This window comes from Hirundo rustica (genome assembly GCF_015227805.2).
Source record: "Hirundo rustica isolate bHirRus1 chromosome 1 unlocalized genomic scaffold, bHirRus1.pri.v3 SUPER_1_unloc_2, whole genome shotgun sequence".
NCBI classification, from domain to species: Eukaryota; Metazoa; Chordata; class Aves; order Passeriformes; family Hirundinidae; genus Hirundo; species Hirundo rustica.
In genome coordinates this window covers 119,940-137,796 of record NW_026690165.1, presented here as the reverse complement: position 1 = coordinate 137,796, position 17,857 = coordinate 119,940, and the positions used below count along the sequence as shown (strand labels likewise).

General features: G+C 52.9%; 1 protein-coding gene and 1 pseudogene across 1 annotated transcript; one reads left to right on the top strand and one right to left on the bottom strand.

The window, feature by feature from the left end:
* Positions 1-1,454: 1,454 nt before the first annotated feature.
* On the top strand, positions 1,455-3,017 carry LOC120766053 (erythroblast NAD(P)(+)--arginine ADP-ribosyltransferase-like). The gene is made up of 2 exons (XM_040091425.1): positions 1,455-2,236; positions 2,932-3,017. Exons 1-2 carry the CDS (start codon positions 1,486-1,488, stop codon positions 3,015-3,017), a joined length of 837 nt encoding a protein of 278 aa, XP_039947359.1. The 5' UTR covers positions 1,455-1,485.
* A 6,588-nt stretch (positions 3,018-9,605) lies between these two features.
* LOC120766052 (NAD(P)(+)--arginine ADP-ribosyltransferase 2-like) lies at positions 9,606-11,044 on the bottom strand (annotated as a pseudogene).
* Between the last annotated feature and the right edge of the window lie 6,813 nt (positions 11,045-17,857).

Genomic DNA, 17,857 nt, shown 5'->3' with positions numbered 1-17,857 from the left:
CAAAGTCTCTTGCATAACCCCGGCAGCCTGAACATCTGAACTTTGCAGGGAAATGACAGGTTCAAGGTGGATATGGAGTCAGTGGTTTGGGGAGGCTGCACCTTCCCAGCAGCCCCATTCAGCGGATGGGGAAAGGGAGACAGCAACGTGCGGCTGAGAGTTCAGGATAAAAGGAGGCTGCGTCCTCCGAAACCTCGAGAGAGAAACGCCACGGGGGAATGGCTATGGAAACTCTGTCCCTGTATCCGAATAAATTTTGAAGGCTGCTTTATGGACACTTGGCTTTCCATAGCGTGGCTTTTCATAAGGCGCTGAATCTGCAGGTTAGGGCTTGAAGAGTTATCAGCAAAAACGGTAAAAGGATATAAATATTTTCACAGGATAATATAAGCAGCTGGAACCAGTGGAGAAAGAGATAAAGGGAGCTCCAGCGTGGTTTTTGACAAGTTCTGTAACAGAAGGAGCAGCGCCTGCCAAGAGCGACAGTCTGAGGTGAGGTCGTCTGAGATATTGGGGCACCCAGTAAAAATTACCACAGAGACCCAATTTTTATGACTCTCCAGGACAATAAAAATTATTAATTGAAAGAGGCAGAGCCATGCAAATTATTTACGGGAAATGTGCTGGGTTTGTATTAGCTGAGAAGCCCATCTTAATGAGTATGTATAATTAGGCTGGATAAATACCCTGTAATATCCTGTGGCAAAGTCCCTCAGACCTGCAGGACCAGCAGAGATCCGCTGAGAGAATGAGCTGATAAAGAATTGCAGCTTTGTGATCTCTCCAGTTCTGCCAGGGTGTTCGGCCAGTCGTGGTATCAGGGGCTGGAGGGACACTGGGGACACTTTGGGGACGGACATGAGACTGTGGGGTTGGGATTGCACTCCAGGGGGGACACGGGGGGAGTTGCAGCACTGGGACTGGGGTCCTGTGGAGCTCTGGGGGAAATTGAGGGGACAGGGGATGGTGGGAGTGAGGTCATGGGGGGGGCTGGGAGACACTGGGGGTAGGGGGTGGTACCTGGATTTGGGTCAAGGTCATGGGGCAGCACTGAAGAAATTGGGGACTGGGAGTTGGATTGGGGCGTGGGAATGGGCTGAGGGGAACACTGGGAGGTTCAGGGAGTGACTCCACAATTTGGGTTGGGGTTCTGGGGTGGCTGAGGGGAGTTGTAATCATGGGAGTAGGATTGGGATTCTGGAAGGGCAAGGAGGACATGGTACCGTGGGACTGGGGACCCTGGGGGAGCGGGGGACATTGGGGAGGCACAGGTAACCGCAAAACTGGGGATCAGGGACCCCAGACATGTCCAGGGGCTCTCCTGGCCAGGAGTGCCTCCCTTCCCACTGGGCTGACCCCACTCCCCTCCCAGTCCCTCCCTGAGGAAACCTCCCTGTGTCTCCCAGTTTCTTATTAGTTTTCCCTCAGTGTGTCCCCTCTGTGTCCCCTCAGTGTCCCACACTCTCCTGGTGGCCTCTCCCCTCCATGGCCCCCCTGGCTCACACCCTGGCACTGCTGGCAATGACCTTGGCCACTGCAGCCATTGATGAGGAGCGGATGGACATGGCCCCAAACTCCTTTGATGACCAGTACCGGGGCTGCGGCCCTGCCATGACCGCGGCGTTGCCGGCCCTCAACCGCTCCGAGTTCCAGGACAATCCTGTGTTCGCCCAGGCCTGGCTTAAGGCCGTGGCTGAGTGGCAGAGGAAGGGGTCTCCTGTGTCCCCTCTGTCGTCCCCAGCCCAGGCCATCGCTGTCATGGCCTACTCAATGAATGATGTGCACAAGGCTTTCAACACGGCCGTGCGCACTGCTGGGAGCTCCCCCTGGGAGTACAGGGACAACTTCCACTTCAAAACATTGCATTTCCTGCTGACCCAGGCCCTGGCGAAGCTGAGGGACGCCAAGGGACAGCAGTGTCGCAATGTGTTCCGGGGTGTGTGCAGGTACCAGTCCAAGGCACGGCAGGGTGACACCGTCCAGTTTGGTCAATTCGCATCTAGTTCGCTCACCAAAGAATCCGCCATGCGCTATGGGACAAACACGCTGTTCAAGGTGCACACGTGCCACAGCGTGGGCATCCAGAACTTCTCCAAGTATCCAGAGGAGGAAGAGGTGCTGATCCCACCCTTTGAGACATTCAAGGTCACCAAATTCACCTGGGTAGGGGACCGGGCAGAGATCCAGCTCCACTCCTCCGGCACTTTCAGCAAATACAACTGCGAGTGGCTGCAAGGTGACACCACAGGGGACAGCCTGGGGGATGGGGACACCCGCCATGGCCTTGGGGACACCCACAATAAGACACAGGGGACACAACGACACTCACTGGGGTTGGGGGACAAGGACAACCACTTTGTGTTTGTGTGGAGAAGGACACCCGGTGCTGGGGACAAGGACAGGGACACCCAGCGCTAGGGACACCAAGGCTGGGGACACCCATGGAGGGCACAGGGACAGGAACGCCCAGGACAGGGCACAGGAATTGAGACCCCCACATCTGGGAGGGGACAGGGGCACCCCTGCCAAGGGAGGACAGGGACAGGGACAGGGACAGGGACAGGGACAGGGACAGGGACAGGGACAGGGACTGGGATGCCCCTGTTCTAACCATGTCCCTCCTTGCCTCAGGCATTGTTTTGGGGACAGGCCCTGTGTGCTGGATGTGGGTGGGCTGGGACGCCCATGACACTCCCTGAACCCCTGTCACCCCTTGTCATCCCCTGACTCCCCGTGACCTCTGTCACCCCTAAGCCCACCATGACCCCTCTGACCTCCCTGGCCCCTGTACCCCCCGATACCCCCCTGACACCCTGTCACCTGTCACCTCATGGCCCTCATTTGTCCTGTCACCCCTAACCCCCTGTTATGGCTGTCCCCAACCCCCTCACAGCACCCATGATCCCCCTGACGCACCTCTTTGTCCCTCAGGTGGGAGCGACCCCTTGGCCCCCTTCCACTTCGGAGGATTCATCCTGGCCACCACAGCACTGGCAGTGGCCACTGGGATCCTCTGAACCATGAGGCCACCAACGTCACCGAGGTCACTGTGGTCACTGTGGCAACCATGGCCACCATGTCCACCGAGGTCACTGTGGTCACTGCTGCCAGCATGATCTCCAGGACCACCAGGACCACCAGACAAATGAGGCCACCAAGGTTACCAAGGCCACCTCTGCCACGATGGCCACTTTGGCAGCAACTGCCACCATGAGGTCACTGGGGCCACCACTGTCGCCATGGCTACCATGGTCACTCTAAACAAGGACATTGCAACCACCATCATTGGTAAGACCCCCTGAGCCATAAGGCCTCCACAGCCCCTGTGATCACCTTGGCCACCAAAGCCATTGTGCAAAGCCATTCTATTAAATAATTCTCTCAAAACAATTCCATTAAAGAATTCTGTCAAAGCTCACAAAGAGACAATCCTCAAGCAGGGCTCGATGTCACTCCCCACACCAACACTCATGGGAACACCTCTTTCTCTCATCCCCGTCCCGAGGGAGGGACCTCTCACACATTCCATTCCAAGCAGGAATATGGCAGAGGAATCTCTGTCTGAGAGGGGACTGGACATTGCCAGGGTCAGCTGATGGCCGGCCAGGCCCAGCTCTGGTGCTTCACCCTCACTTGTCAATCTGGGCTTGGTGATTTGGGCCGCTTTTAGCCCAATTCAGCACCAAAATCAGCACCAGGCCCCTCTCCTTGCAGCCTCCATGGAATTGTGCCTTGGCCACATTCCAGGCAGAGCATCCTGAAGCATCCTGCACTTCAGGGGGACCTTAAAGCCTGGAAATTGGGAGATTCCAGAGGGCAAGGGCAGGTCCTGTCCCTGGGGAGGGACAGTCCCCAGTGTCCCAGCTGGGGGGACCTGCTGGAGCAGCCCTGCAGAGGAACCTGGGGCTGCTGGTGCATTTTATAGAATGCTGGAATGATGATTGGCTCTTGCAATTAAGAGATGAATATTGTGTGTGCATGTGTTAAGGGAATTTTTGTTGAGATTTGAATTTCTTTTTGTGAGAAGTGCACATTATACGGCTCTATGCAAGATATCTACTGTATGTATTATCTTGTATTGATTCGTAGTGCTGTATTAATATTTTGATAGTATGGTAAATGTAGTTTCGTAGTTAAAATGTAGGTTTAGATGTTAAAATAGAAATTATGTATGCGAGATATATATATATTTTTTAAAGAGAGGAAGGGGGTACTTGCAAAGAGATGGCAGCCACAGGAGACGTAAATCATTCAGAAAAATAATTTATTAATTCCTTATCAGAAGGGAGCAACTTCTCCTGCCACACTCAGCTCTGAAGATGCCATAGGAAGAAAGTGACACTGACCAGAGAGAATCCTTTGTTTGAATAAAATTTATGCATCATGTTTGAGATGTATGAATATTCATCTGGCTATTGCTTTTAAGAGTTAATCCTCTGTTAATGCAGTCTTTTTTGGAGCTTATTTGCCCAGACAGTCACCCAAACATCTGCTGATTTGTTTTTATTGTCTAGTATTGTCCTATCCCAAATTGTCCAAATTTTTATTACTCTAATTCTAGTACTATTTTTATAACCATTTTTTTACTGTTAAGCTTTTAAGATTTTAAAACAAGCGATTGGCATTTTTCCTTACGATGTGTAACTCTCTCACTGTAGGTTGGTTTTGGACCCCCTCTGTTCTCCCTATAATCCCCTTTTCCTCCCTCTGTGTCGTTGCCATCGGACAACCCTGGCTGTCGGGATTGTCAGGGACAATTGTGGAGGGAGCACGTGTCCGTGTGCCCTTTGCATGGTGACTTATTATAGAAATCCGGGTATTGATCTAGTATCGATACCCAACTGTGACGGACAAAAACTCTCTCACAGTTTAAAGTTAGAAAGTGGATGTTCATTGCGGCCAGGCAGCACGTGGGATAGCTCCCTAATGCGCGCTGTGAAATTCACAGGTAATTACAAACCTTTTATGTACAGAAGTGTTGAATACCCAAAATACAAATACATATTCATACCCCTGTCACCTCCCATTCCTCACTTTGTATGCCAATTGGCAAAAAGGCGATTAAGCATGAGTACTTTGTCTCCTAAAATGAGTCAGGGGTCAGTTCTGGGGAGGGGACACCAAAAATAAGGAAGTAAGATAAGTCTTCCTCGTCCTGACCTTTCCACCTTTTCAACGATAAATTCAGTGATAAATGAATCCTTGTTAGAACTTACAGTTTCCTGTGTTCAATGGGTTCTTTAGGCAGGAAATCTGCAGCTATCTGATGTCCTATTTATTTACAACATTTTGTTTTTCACGACAAGCTCAGTTACACAAACATAAAGCTGACAAGCAATGAGTTACTAAATCCGAGATGGCTTATTTAAGATTCGACCTCTGTTAACAACAAACAAAGCTTATCTACCTACTTCAGCTAATTCAGCAATTATCATCTTAACTTTCCTAAGGTTAGGAAAATTAACCCACGAACACCAGAGGTTTTTGTCCAAAAAGCAGACAGAGGAGTCCTCTTACTTTATTCTAATAAAGGGAGAGGCCATGGGGCATTTCTCCTAGGGTCTCTCAGATTTTCGGAGGACGCAGCCTCCTTTCTGTCCCAATTCCGGCTGCATTTCCCTCTCTCTTTCCCCATTGGCTGAGGAACTTGAGAGATACAGACTTCCCAAAATGCCTAAGATTCCCCTTTTAATGCATAACCCCCCTAATTTTTAATTCTTATGGGATTTATGGTTTTTTTCCCACTATTACTTTCCTGTTTCGATATCCAGCTTCATTTATAAACAAACCTGCAGTTTGTTTGTAAAGGCAAATATCTTCTTTTCCCTTCACCAATCAGTAGAATCCTTCGCATTGTTTCTCTCATTTCTCAGTGCTGATTTTATCTAGCAGCAGACCCAGGACTTGCTTGTAAAGACAAATCTTGTCATTCCTCTCACTAAAAATCCTTAATTCTTCAAAATTCATGTCTCAGAGGGGCGGTTGGGAAAGGGGAAAGCTGTCACTGGGGAGGCTTGGCGTGACAACAGCTGACCTCCAAACAGACTGCAGGAAGGTCTCCACCAATGGACAGCCGGGAAGAGTCGACTGGCAGACTTTGGGAGCAGCCCGGGACATAGAAGGAAAATGTCTGGATATATGACTGCTCTGGATCTGGATTTGGCTGCTGCAACAGCAGGGGTATAAAAGGCAGAGCCGCCATTTTGTGGATGTGCGTCTGGCTGCAGCTGAGCACGCAGCGCCGTCCCTTCTTCCTTATTCAGTCTTTTTGTTGTGTTGTTGAGATTAATTAATCTTTAATATTGTAAAGTGAGCGGTCATTTCTCTCAGGTTTCTTTCCCTTTGTTCCTTTTAGTGATAGAATTTTTTCCCCTAAGTGTTGTCCTGTTCTTTTCAGCCTTCTGATGTTTGCATTTCTGTAGTGGAGTTTCTCATGGATTGGAACAGGGATTGGAGAATGAGGTTGCCACCTCTCCGACCCCACTGGTCCAACTAGAAGTCCATCAACTGTCCCTCCTTCAGAGAGGAATGCGAAATACATCGCTTTATTTATGTTATCATGCGTGAGAAACTCCAGTACAAAAATGTGAACATCGGAAGGCGAAAAAGAACAGGACACCATAAGTTGCTTGAAGATGCTGATGACTGGGTACTTTAAAAAAACAAAAGAAGTGGGCAAGCTCAGGGGAGGAGGGCATCTGGTTGCACTTCTCCCACCTGGCGAGAGAGAAACTTTAAAGAATTAAGGATGTTAGAGGGGTTGAGATTTTAGTTCGAGAGAAGCTTTTCTGAAATTAACAAATATAGACAGGTAGGCTTTGCTGAAATTAAAGGATTGTAATTAACTGAGAGAAACTGGGTTTGGGATCACTCTTCCGTATTAGAATAACTGACGACTTGTCAATTTTATGTTTGGTTAGCTGTGTTTATAATGAAGAATACAGAAACTGATCAATAGCTTTTAGGAACATAAGGCAATTGTAGGTCTCCTCTGCTCAGAAACCCATTGAACGGTCACGAAGACAGGAAATAGGAGTCCTACCAAGGGCTCATTTGTCATATTTGCATCGACATGGTAGAATGGTGAGAATGAGGAAGACTTTCTTACTTCCTCATTTTGGGGACCCATCCCCATGAAAAGGAGCACCGACCCATTTCAAAGAACAAACGACGCATGCTTGATTGCCTTCTAGCTAATTACCATCTGAAGCGGGGAATGGGATGTACCGGGGTTATGAATATGCATTTGTGTTTGGGGTGTTCAATGCTTTTGTAAATAAAAGGACTCTGTGATCACCTGTAAATTGCGGTGTGTATTTGGGAGCTATCCTGAACACTGTCCGGCGTCGTCATAAACATACACTTTCTAACTTTCAACTGTGAGAGAGTTTTTGTCCATCACAGTTGGGTATCGAAACTAGATCAATACCCATATTTTCTTTCATAGGTCACTGGCAGTTTCTCTCCAATGGGCAGAGATATTGTGATAACTGGGCTGATAAAAGACAGGGCTGGGGGAGCTGCCGGCGCTCTCTCTCCTTCGGCTTTGGAGGAGGGCAGTTGGAGCTGCCGCTTGGAGAAGGGAATTCACTGCTGCTGCCAGAGCCCAGCCCAGAGCTGCTTCTTCTGCTGTGGAGTGAACTTCTGCTTGTGAGAGCAGCTACTGAAGTGGGATCTCATGAGGATCTACCTCACTAGAAAAGAAGGGCTGTGCTCGGGTGCCTGGCTTCCTGAGCGCACGTCTCCCTGCCCTGTTGGGATCCGGGCTGCAGCTGCCCCTTCCCTGTTGCTCCTTCAGCACTGCTCCGAGTTTTTACTGCACTGTAGCCCCTCAGCCCCTGCCTGCCGAGACATCCTGCCGTCCCAGCTTGCTGTTTCCGTGAGTCCTGCTGGGGCACCGGGATTGATTGCCCCAGGCCTCTGTGAAGTGAATCCTCCCATCCAAACCTTCCCATCTTTCCCAGTTAGGGGGGAGATGATTGTTTAGATTTGTGTGTAGATTTGAGTAAATGTGTTTGTGATGGACTAAGTGATATTAATCCCATAAGATGCTAGAACAGAGATGAGAAGCTGTCTGTGCCAGTGAAGAAGTGAGAAGATATCTCTGTGCCTTGAGATGAAGGATCCTTTGCCTTCAGAGAACAAAGACTCCATAAGCACAGGTCATGGAGTCGGTATGCTTTACTTGGCACCTGAAGTAGCTCCGTCAAAGATGTGGGCCCCAAAGAGAGCAGGCGCTCTCTTGAAATACACTTAAGTTCAAACATCTTGATGAAAGTTTCAACATTGCCTATACATATTCAAGACTATCCCCACCTACTCTAGCTCCATATGTTAATCAGCTTCTTTTGGTCTGCGCTTGCGCATTGTCTCCTGGTGGTCTCCCATATCCCCCTTGAACCTGTCATTTCCCTGCAAAGTTCAGATGTTCAGGCTGTCAGGGTTATGCAAGAGACTTTGTGGGGACCCATCTCTCCTATTAACCTAAAGGTCAGGAGTTCAAACATTCTGGTTCAACCACGAGGGTTCTGTGGCACACTTCATGTCTGCAGAGATATGAAGACCCATTTTGAAGACACAGACAACCATTTCTCCTGAAGACCCCAACCCACTGAGTTGCTTTGCAAAGATATCCCCATCCATCTCCCCTACAAAAGTCCTTCCCTGTGAGGGCAGTGAGGTCCTGGCACAGGTTGCCCAGAGAAGCTGCAGCTGCCCGGTCCCTGGCCGTGTCCAAGGCCAGGTTGGGGGGCCTGGAGCAGCCTGGCCCAGGGGAAGATGTCCCTGCCCATGGCAGGGCTGGCACCGCACGGGCTTTAAGGTCGCTCCATCCCACACCATTGCAGAGCCCTGGGGCCCAGATGGGGTGGGACGGGCACTGGGCAGCGCTGCCAGCTCGTGCTGCCGCCTGCTGGTGGCACCCGGAACTGCAGCTGAGGGCGGGGCAGGCGCAGTGCCGCTGTTTAACCCTGCTCACTGCTGCCCTCCGGTGGGCAATTCCAAAACCACAACTCCCAGAATCCCCAAATCCCAGAGTGGGACAGGCTGGAAGGACCCAGAGTGGGCACCTGGCCCAAGCTCCCAGCTCAGGCAGCACCATTCCTGAGCACAGGGATGGGTCCAGGACAGCTAAGAACTGGACATGGCACTGGACAGAGCTGGACACAGCACTCCTGATGTTCCACACTGTGCAGGACAGAGCTGGGCACGATCACTCCCTGACCTCTCATCCCCTTCTCCTCCCAATGCCCCCTGGATCCCTCCTGGCCCCAGGACACACATCCAGCTCCACTGGTCACCCACCAGCACCCCCAGGTCCTTCCCAAGAGCTGCTGCAGCAGGTCCCCCCCAGCCGGGGATGGCACTGGGGGCTGTCAGAATTCTTTAATGGAATTGTTTTGTACGAATATTTAATAGAGTGGCTTTGCAAAACGGCCTTGGTGGCCACAGTGGTAGCAGTGGGTGTGGCAGCCTTGTTGCTCAGGGAGTCTTGGTGATGATGTTGGCCACAGTGGCCTCAGTGACATCGGTCACATCGGTGACATCAATGACATCAGTAACATCAGTAACATCAGTAACATCAGAAACATTGGTGGCCTCGTGGCTCAGAGGGCCCCGGTGGCCACTGCCAGTGCTGTGGTGGCCAGGACGAGTCTTCCGAGGTGGCAGGGGGTCAAGGGGACGCTTCCACCTGGGGGAAAAAGAGGGGCGTCAGGGGGACCATGGGGGGATTGAGGGTTTGGGGAGGGTATAATGGGGGATAAGGGGTGACAGGAGAGATGGGGGCCATGAGGTGACAGGTGACAGGGTGGTGGGGGTATGGGGGGGTACAGGGGCCAAGGAGGTCAGAGGGGTCATGATGGGCTTAGGGGTGACAGGGGTCAGGGGGAGTCAGGGGGTGACAGGGAGTGACAGGGAGTGACAGGGGTTCAGAGTGTGCCATGGGGGTCCCAGCCCACTCACATCCAGTGCAGAAAGCCGGTCCCCACAGCATTGCCTTTGGCAGACAGGGATGGGTCAGAATGGGAGGGTCCCAATCCCTGTCCCTGTCCCTGTCCCTGCCCTGTCCCTGTCCCTGTCCCTGTCCCTGTCCTCCCTTGGCAGGGGTGTCCCTGTCCCCTCCCAGATGTGGGGGTCCCCATCCCTATGCCCTGTCCCTGGGGCACTCTTGTTGTCCCTGTACTTGGTGTCCCCAGCACTGAGTGTCCTTGTCCCCCCACACACAGTGGGTGCCCCTCTGCCTGTCCCTAGCCCCAGTGAGTGTCACTGTGTCCCCTGTGCCTTACTGTGGGTGTCCCCATTCCCCCAGGCTGTCTCCTGTGCTGTCGCCTTACAGCCACTCGCAGTTGTATTTGCTGTAGGTCCCGGTGGAGAGGAGCCGGATCCATGTCGTCTTCCCATCCCAGATGACTTGGGTGACCTCAAAGGTTTCGTATGGTGGGATCAGCACCTCCTGCTTCATTGGATACATGGAGAAAGCCCGGATGTCCACGCCTTGGCATGTGACCACCTGGAATATAGTGTCTGTCCCAAATTCCTGAGCAATCTCTTTACGCGGAAACATTGATGTGAAATGACCAAACCGGACCCTCTGGCCACGCCGCGCCTGGAAATGAGTGCCAGGAACGCCCCAGAACACGTTGCGGCACTGCGGGTTCTGAGCCTGCCTCAGCTTCTGCAGGGCCTGGGTCAGCAGGAAATGCAACGTTTTGAAGTGGAAGTTCTTTCGGTATTCCTGGGGGGAGCGCCCAGCCCTGCGCACGGCCTCGTTGAACTGCTGGTGCACGTCCTTGCTCGAGTAAGCCATGACAGCGATGGCCTGGGCTGGGGACGACAGAGGGGACACACGGAAGCCCCGCTTGCGCCACTCAGCCGCAGCCTTCACCCAGAGCCGGGTGAACAGAGGATTCTTCTGGAACTCGGAGAGTCTGAGGGCCGGCAAGGCCGCGGTCATGGCAGGGCCGCAGCCCCGGTACTGGTCATCGAAGGACTCCCAGGCCATGTCCAGGGGCACCACATCAATGGCCGCAGCGGCCACGGCCATTGCCAGCAGTGCCAGGGTGTGAGCCAGGGGGGCCATGGAGGGGAGAGGCCACCAGGAGAGTGTGGGACACTGGGGGACACAGAGGGGACACACTGAGGGGACACAGAGGGCACACTGAGGGGACACTGTGGCACCCGGGGGTACATGGGAAGGGTTCCCCTATGAGGGACTGAGGAGGGGCACTGGGGTCAGCCCAGGGGATTGGGGGACAGCTCTGCCCAGAAGAACCCTGGACACGTCCTAGGATGCTGATTCCAAATCCTGGGGTCATTCCTGGACTCCCCAGTGTCCCTCAGACCCCCAGGATCTTGATTCAAATTCTGGCCTCACTCCCTGTGCCCCCAGCAGTGCCCTCCGTGACCCCAGTCCCACAATGCCCTCCCTGGCCCCCACTTCTGTGTCCCCCCAGGATCATCCCTGTGCCCACCAGCCCCATAATTCCACTCCCAGTCCCGTGTCCCTTCCCCCAGGTGTCACCCCAGCCCCTCCGCAGTTCCCCAGTCCAAACCCTGGGGTCAATCCCGGACCTTCCCAGTGTTCCCTCAGTGCCCCACCCATTCCCAGTCCCATTCCCAGTCCCATGTTTACCCTTCCAGTGTCCCCTCAGTGCTCCCCAGGACCTCAATCCTGCTCCCAGACCTTCTGCAGCCCTCTTGTGATCCCGGGCCCCTCAGGAACCTCTCCCAAATTCCTAAAGTCAATTCCTCATCCCACCTCCAATGTCCCCCAAAGCCTTCTCCCAGACCCCAAATTCACTCCCAGGCCTGTGACCCCTTTCACTCAAAGACCTCCAATGCAAATCCAGGGATCACCCCCTGCCCACACAATGTCTCCTTGGAGCCCCCCATAGCCCGTCTCCGCAATCCCAGTCCCATGAACCCCCCAGGTGTCCCCAGAGTCCCCTCAGCCCCTGATACCGAGATTGGCCGAACTCCCTGACAGAACTGGAGGGATCACAAAGCTGCAATTCTTTATCAGCTCTCGCTCGGAGCAGATCTCTCCTGCTCCTGCAGGCCAGGGGAGGCTTCACCACGGGCTATTTACCCACCAGAGTCATAAATATTCACTGCACATAATTTCTTATCTAATACAGAACCAGCAGTTTTTCAGGAATTAATTTGCACGGCTCCGCCTCTTTCTGGAAGTCCTTTTCTGGTACTGGAGGATCATCCAGAGGGGTCCCTGGGGGTCGTTTTCATGGAGTGCCCCAATATCCCCAATGGAATCTCTCCTGGAACTTTTCCTTTGTGCAAGCGCTGCTCCTTCTGTGATCCAGAACTTGCCAAAACCCCTCACTGGAGTTCCCTTTGTCTCCTGTTCCACGGATTTCAGCCATGTTTAACCTGCCTTTGCACACTTTTGCATCCTTCTCCTGCTTTTGCCTGTCAGTCTTTCAGCCCTATCCAGCAACTTCAGGAGAATCCAAAACTTTCTATTCTCCCTTTAATTTCTCACCCTCCATGACCCCAACCCCAGGGTCCCATGTGCCCCCCGAGCCCCCCAGCCCCACTCCCCACTGCTCACGCAGTTGCTGTCACACCTCAGACACCACATGGGGTCCCCTATCAGATGACATCCCTGAGGGCACCCCGAGCCTGGCCATGATCTCCTGGGGAGTGCCTGCGTGACTTCCCCGGCCTTGTTGGGGCAGCAGGAGAAGTTCTGGAGCCCAAAACAGGGATCCACCGACACCAGGAGATCCCTGAACCCTTGTTGGTGTGGTGGCTCAGAAAATCCATTAGCCAGCAATCCCCGGCAGTGTTTCCTCTTCCAGGGATCCCCGGAGGTGATGGGTTTGGATTCAAAGAGTTCTTTTTAAAACACAATGGGCACTGTTCTGTACCAGACCTGAGCATTCTGTCCTACGGACACCGAGTGTCTGAGGCCGCAGACCCGTCCCCATCCCATCGATTCCCCGGAGGTTTGCTGGGGCTTTTCTCCTTTACAAACCGCAGCATCGGTTGGGATGGGTCTGACCTGGTTATTGGGTGTTAGCACTCACCCTCTGTCCTGGTTTAGGGACAAATTTGGGAGAAAACCCCTGAATGGGATCCCTCTGGGAAGCAAACCCAAGTGGCCCCTCCCTCCAACCGCTCCGGTAAAAGAACTTCTTGGGAGAAAAGTGGAAAAAAATATTTTACTTAACAAACAAAGTGCATACAAGTATAAAGAATGAATAATATGAAGCAATAAAACCTCTCGTTCTGGAGTGAGATGGCAAATTGAGAAAGTTCTTGCCGTGAGTGGAGCTCGGCTCTCTCAGTCTCTCATCAGTCCCAGTCCCTCCGGTGCTACTGGAAAATGCCGAGGTCCAGGCCCCGGTGGGCCGCAGGTGCAGACCCCAGTGCTCTCCTGGGTTTTCAGTCCAGAGCAGGTTTAAACAGTCCCAAGAAAAAAAAAGGGAAAAAAACCAGTCCAGGGAACTTCTCTGCCCTAGCTAGCTGAAACTAACTAAAAGCAAAAAAATAAATCTCTGTCCTGCAGTCTCTCCAAGCCTCCGCTGAACACCCGGTCTAGAGAAGAACGTGTAGCAGTCAGGCAGTTTTCTCAAAACAAACTCCACGCTTCTCCTTGCTCTTATAACCAGACTTAAAGGCACAGAGCTCAATATCCAGCACAAACAGAGCAGACGATTGGGGATCCAAACATCATAAAGGACACTGTCCCAGCCTCCCACCCTCTTTACTGTGGGCTTTGAGATAAGCAGCCAATTTTCAATCTGCCCAGCTCTATCCTGGCCCCGCCTCTGGCAGGGAAATTCCTTTTTCAGGAATTAACAGCAGGATGTTTTGTAGCAGAACCTCTGCGGCAGCTTTATTGCAAGTCAATTTCCCACACGGATTTGGCAATCCCCCAGCTGGTGTCCCCTGGACTGCGGTACGGCCGCTTCTTTGGGACAGCTGGGTGGTGTCATGGAGGGGATCAATATTCCTTGTTGATATTTAATCGGAAATCCCTGTGCTGTCAATAGACCTCTTTCATTCCCTGTGGCTGCACGGGCATGAGCAATGCTCAAAGTACACGATAAGTGAGCTCCTGTGTTTGCTCTTTCTCCTGCTGCCAGTTCCAGAGCTCTTTGTAGCACCGCCAGCTCTGCCCTTTGTTCCACATCTCCTTGCAGTTACGGTGAGCAGAGCATCCACCATAAGGTTTTGTCCCAGACTGGATTTCCCGGCCTCTGGGATGAGGAGAACTGTCACTGCTACGGCTCACAGGCATGCAGGCCAATCCTGGCTGATGCTGAGTTGTTTGGAGAAGCACCCCACAGGTCTCTCCTGAAGTCTCCCCCGTCTTCTGAGCCAGGACTCCAAGGGCCCGTTGGTGTCATCGGTGCACAAAATGATCCAAGGGCTTTGTTAAAGGCTGGAGATCCCGCAGGACATGTGGACATCAGGGACATCTTTGAGTTACAGAATGCAGTTCTGTCCTCAGGTGTCAGAATCAAAGGTCATTCTGGGGCTGCCTTTGTGGAGCATCCCCTTGGCCCGCTGCCACCTCGGAAGACTTGTCCTGGCCACCACAGCACTGGCAGTGGCCACTGGGACCCTCTGAGCCGTGAGGCCTCCAACATCACTGCCTTCGCTGTGGCCACTGTGGCCAACATCATCACCAAGACTCCCTGAGCCACAAGGCTGCCACACCCACTGCTACCACTGTGGCCACCAAGGCCATTGTGCAAAGCCATTCAATTAAAAATTTGTACAAAACAATTCTCTTAAAGAATTCTGACAGTTCCCAGTGCCATCCCCAGCTGGGGGGGACCTGCTGGAGCAGCTCTGGAGAAGGACCTGGGGGTGCTGGTGGGTGACCAGGGGAGCTGGATGTGTGTCCTTGGGCCAGGAGAGATCCAGGGGGCATTGGGAGGAGTAGGGGCTGAGAGGTCAGGGAGTGATTGTACCCAGCTCTGTCCTGCACAGTGAGGCACATCAGGAGTGCCGTGTCCAGCTCTGTCCAGTGCCGTGTCCAGCTCTGTCAAGTGCAATGTCCAACTCTTTCCAGTGCAATGTCCAGCTCTGCCCAGGGGCATGTCCAGTTCTGGGCTGCTCTGGACCCAACCCTATGCTCAGGAATGGTGCTGCCTGAGCTGGGAGCTTGGCCCAGGTGCCCACTCTGGGTCCTTCCAGCCTGTCCCACTCTGGGATTTGGGGATTCTGGGAGTTGTGGTTTGGGAATTGCCCACCGGAGGGCAGCAGCGAGCAGGGTTAAACAGCAGCACTGAGCCTGCGCCGCAGGCACAGATCCAAGTTAGATAAACCAAAGATTGGTTAAAGGCTAACATATGCTTAGGCTGCCAGTAATTGTTGCCATTATGAACTTGTTCTAGTTTTGTCTACAGTAAGAAGTGGAATAGATGAACGGATACCAGCACCTGGAATTCCTATCGATTAATTACGGAGCAGGGGATATTAAAGTGTGCTAGACGGTCACGGAGGCCCTGCCTGCAATGAGAAGGTAGAGAGGTCATTGTGGTGAGGACATTCCTGATTTCCTCGCACGAGACCACTGACCCAATCTGAGACCACCAACCCAATTCAAGATAAGAATCGTGCATGCGTGAAGGACTAATGGCCTCTTATCTTAATACAGAGTGGGGATGGGAGGTGCTGGGGTTATGCCGATGTATAGTGCGTAAGACTTTGGGAAATAAATAGAGGCCAAAGTGATATTAATCCCATAAGATGCTTGAACAGAGATAGAGATGGGAAGCCGTCGCTGCCAGTGAAGAAGTGAGAAGATATCTCTGTGCCTTGAGATGAAGAATCCTTTGCCTTCAGAGAACAAGGACTCCACAAGCACAGGTCATGGAGTCGGTATGCTTTACTTGGCACCCGAAGTAGCTCCGCCAAAGATGTGCGCCCCAAAGAGAGCAGGCGCTCTCTTGAAATACACTTAAGTTCAAACATCTTGATGAAAGTTTCAACATTGCCTATACATATTCAAGAGTATCCCCGCCTACTCTAGCTCCATATGTTAATCAGCTTCTTTTGGTCTGCGCTTGCTCATTGTCTCCTGGTGGTCTCCCATATCCCCCTTGAACCTGTCATTTCCCTGCAAAGTTCAGATGTTCAGGCTGTCGGGGTTATGCAAGAGACTTTGTGGGGACCCATCTCTCCTATTAACCTAAAGTTCATGAGTTCAAACTTTCTGGTCCAACCATGAGGGTTCTGTGGCACACTTCATGTCTGCAGAGATATCAAGACCCATTTTGAAGACACTGACAACCATTTCTCCTGAAGACCCCAACCCACTGAGTTCTTTTGCAAAGACATCCCCATCCATCTCCCCTAAAAAAATCCTTCCCTGTGAGGGCAGTGAGGCCCTGGCACAGGTTGCCCAGAGAAGCTGCAGCTGCCCGGTCCCTGGCCGTGTCCAAGGCCAGGTTGTGGGGCCTGGAGCAGCCTGGCCCAGGGGAAGATGTCCCTGCCCATGGCAGGGCTGGCACCGCACGGGCTTTAAGGTCGCTCCATCCCAAACCATTGCAGAGCCCCGGGGCCGGGATGGGGCAGGGCGTGTGCTGGGCAGCACTGCCAGCTCGTGCTGCCGCCTGCTGGTGGCACCCGGAACTGCAGCTGGGGGCGGCACAGGCGCAGTGCCGCTGTTTAACCCTGCTCGCTGCTGCCCTCTGGTGGGCAATTCCCAAACCACAATGCCACGGCGAGTTCAGGAGATGTGAGGGCAAAAGAGGAAAAATCCCATGTTTAAGGAAAAAAGTTTCCTGAGGGAAACATCAGCTTCTTTAATAAATGAATGGGTGATGGTGCTTCTGTCCCCCTTTCTCCATTTAATTTTTCATCCTTTTCCTTTGTGATGGTTTTCCTTCTTTTTTCCTCCGTATGTTTCTTCTGTTGCATCACCTCAAATATGGAACTTCGGAATTGGCCCCAAACTGATGATTCATGCTTTTCTAATTGTTCTGAGCAGCGCCCCCCTCCCCACCCCCCCCCCCCCCCCCCCCCCCCAGCTCCCTCAGCCATTCCAGGTGCTCCAGGCCCTTCCCAAGCTCTGGCCCTTCCCTGGACATGTTCCAGCCCCTCCAGCAACCCCTCCAGGTCCTTTGTGAGGGGCTGCAGTGAAAAGGGAGAGCTGTAGCGGATACATCAGGTGACCCAGCAGCAAATTGTTCAACTTTCGATATGGCAGGGCAGCAAGGATCAAATTTCTGATGAACGTTTTATGCTCCAGGCAAGCAAGCGGCAATTTTTTGGATGCATCAGGCAAGGCAGCCAAGCACCTTCAGGAGGTCACTGTGACATCACCACCCCCAAGCCCCTCTTTTGGGAAGTGCCCAAGCAGCCCCAGGCACTGCCCGGTCCCTGCTGTCCATGCTGTCCTGGGCTGTCCCGGCAGCTCCAGCCCTGCCCTCGATGGTCCTGCTGGCCTTGCGCCACTCCGTCCTGGGCAGCTTTTGGTGGGGCTTCCCCAGGTTGGACCCCTTGTTACAGTGACTGTGGTGGCTGCAGAGGCTGTGGTGGCCGTGGTGACTGTGGAACCACAGTGGCCACGGTGGCCTCAGTAGTTTCAGTGACCATGGTGACCACAGTGGCCACAGTGGCCTCATGGGTCACAGTGGCCACAATGGCCGTGGTGACCATGGTGCTTCCAATGCCCAGAGTGGTCCTAGGGGCCAAAGTGTCCACAGTGGCAACATTGGCCACAATGGTCACAGTGGCCAAGGTGGCCGTAGTAGCCACAGTGGCCACAGAGGCCTTGGTGACCTTGGTGTCTTCATTTCTCTGCAGGTCCTGGTGGCATTCGTGGGCATGGTGGCCACAGTGGCCTTCAAGGCCACAGTGACCTTGGTGTCCTTGTGGC

Excerpts from the sequence above, each read along its gene's own strand:
- LOC120766053 (XM_040091425.1), top strand. The coding sequence starts at position 1,486 with ATGGCCCCCCTGGCTCACACCCTGGCACTGCTGGCAATGACCTTGGCC. Across the intron at positions 2,237-2,931 it reads CAACTGCGAGTGGCTGCAAG|GTGGGAGCGACCCCTTGGCC; the intron begins GTGACACCACAG and ends TTTGTCCCTCAG.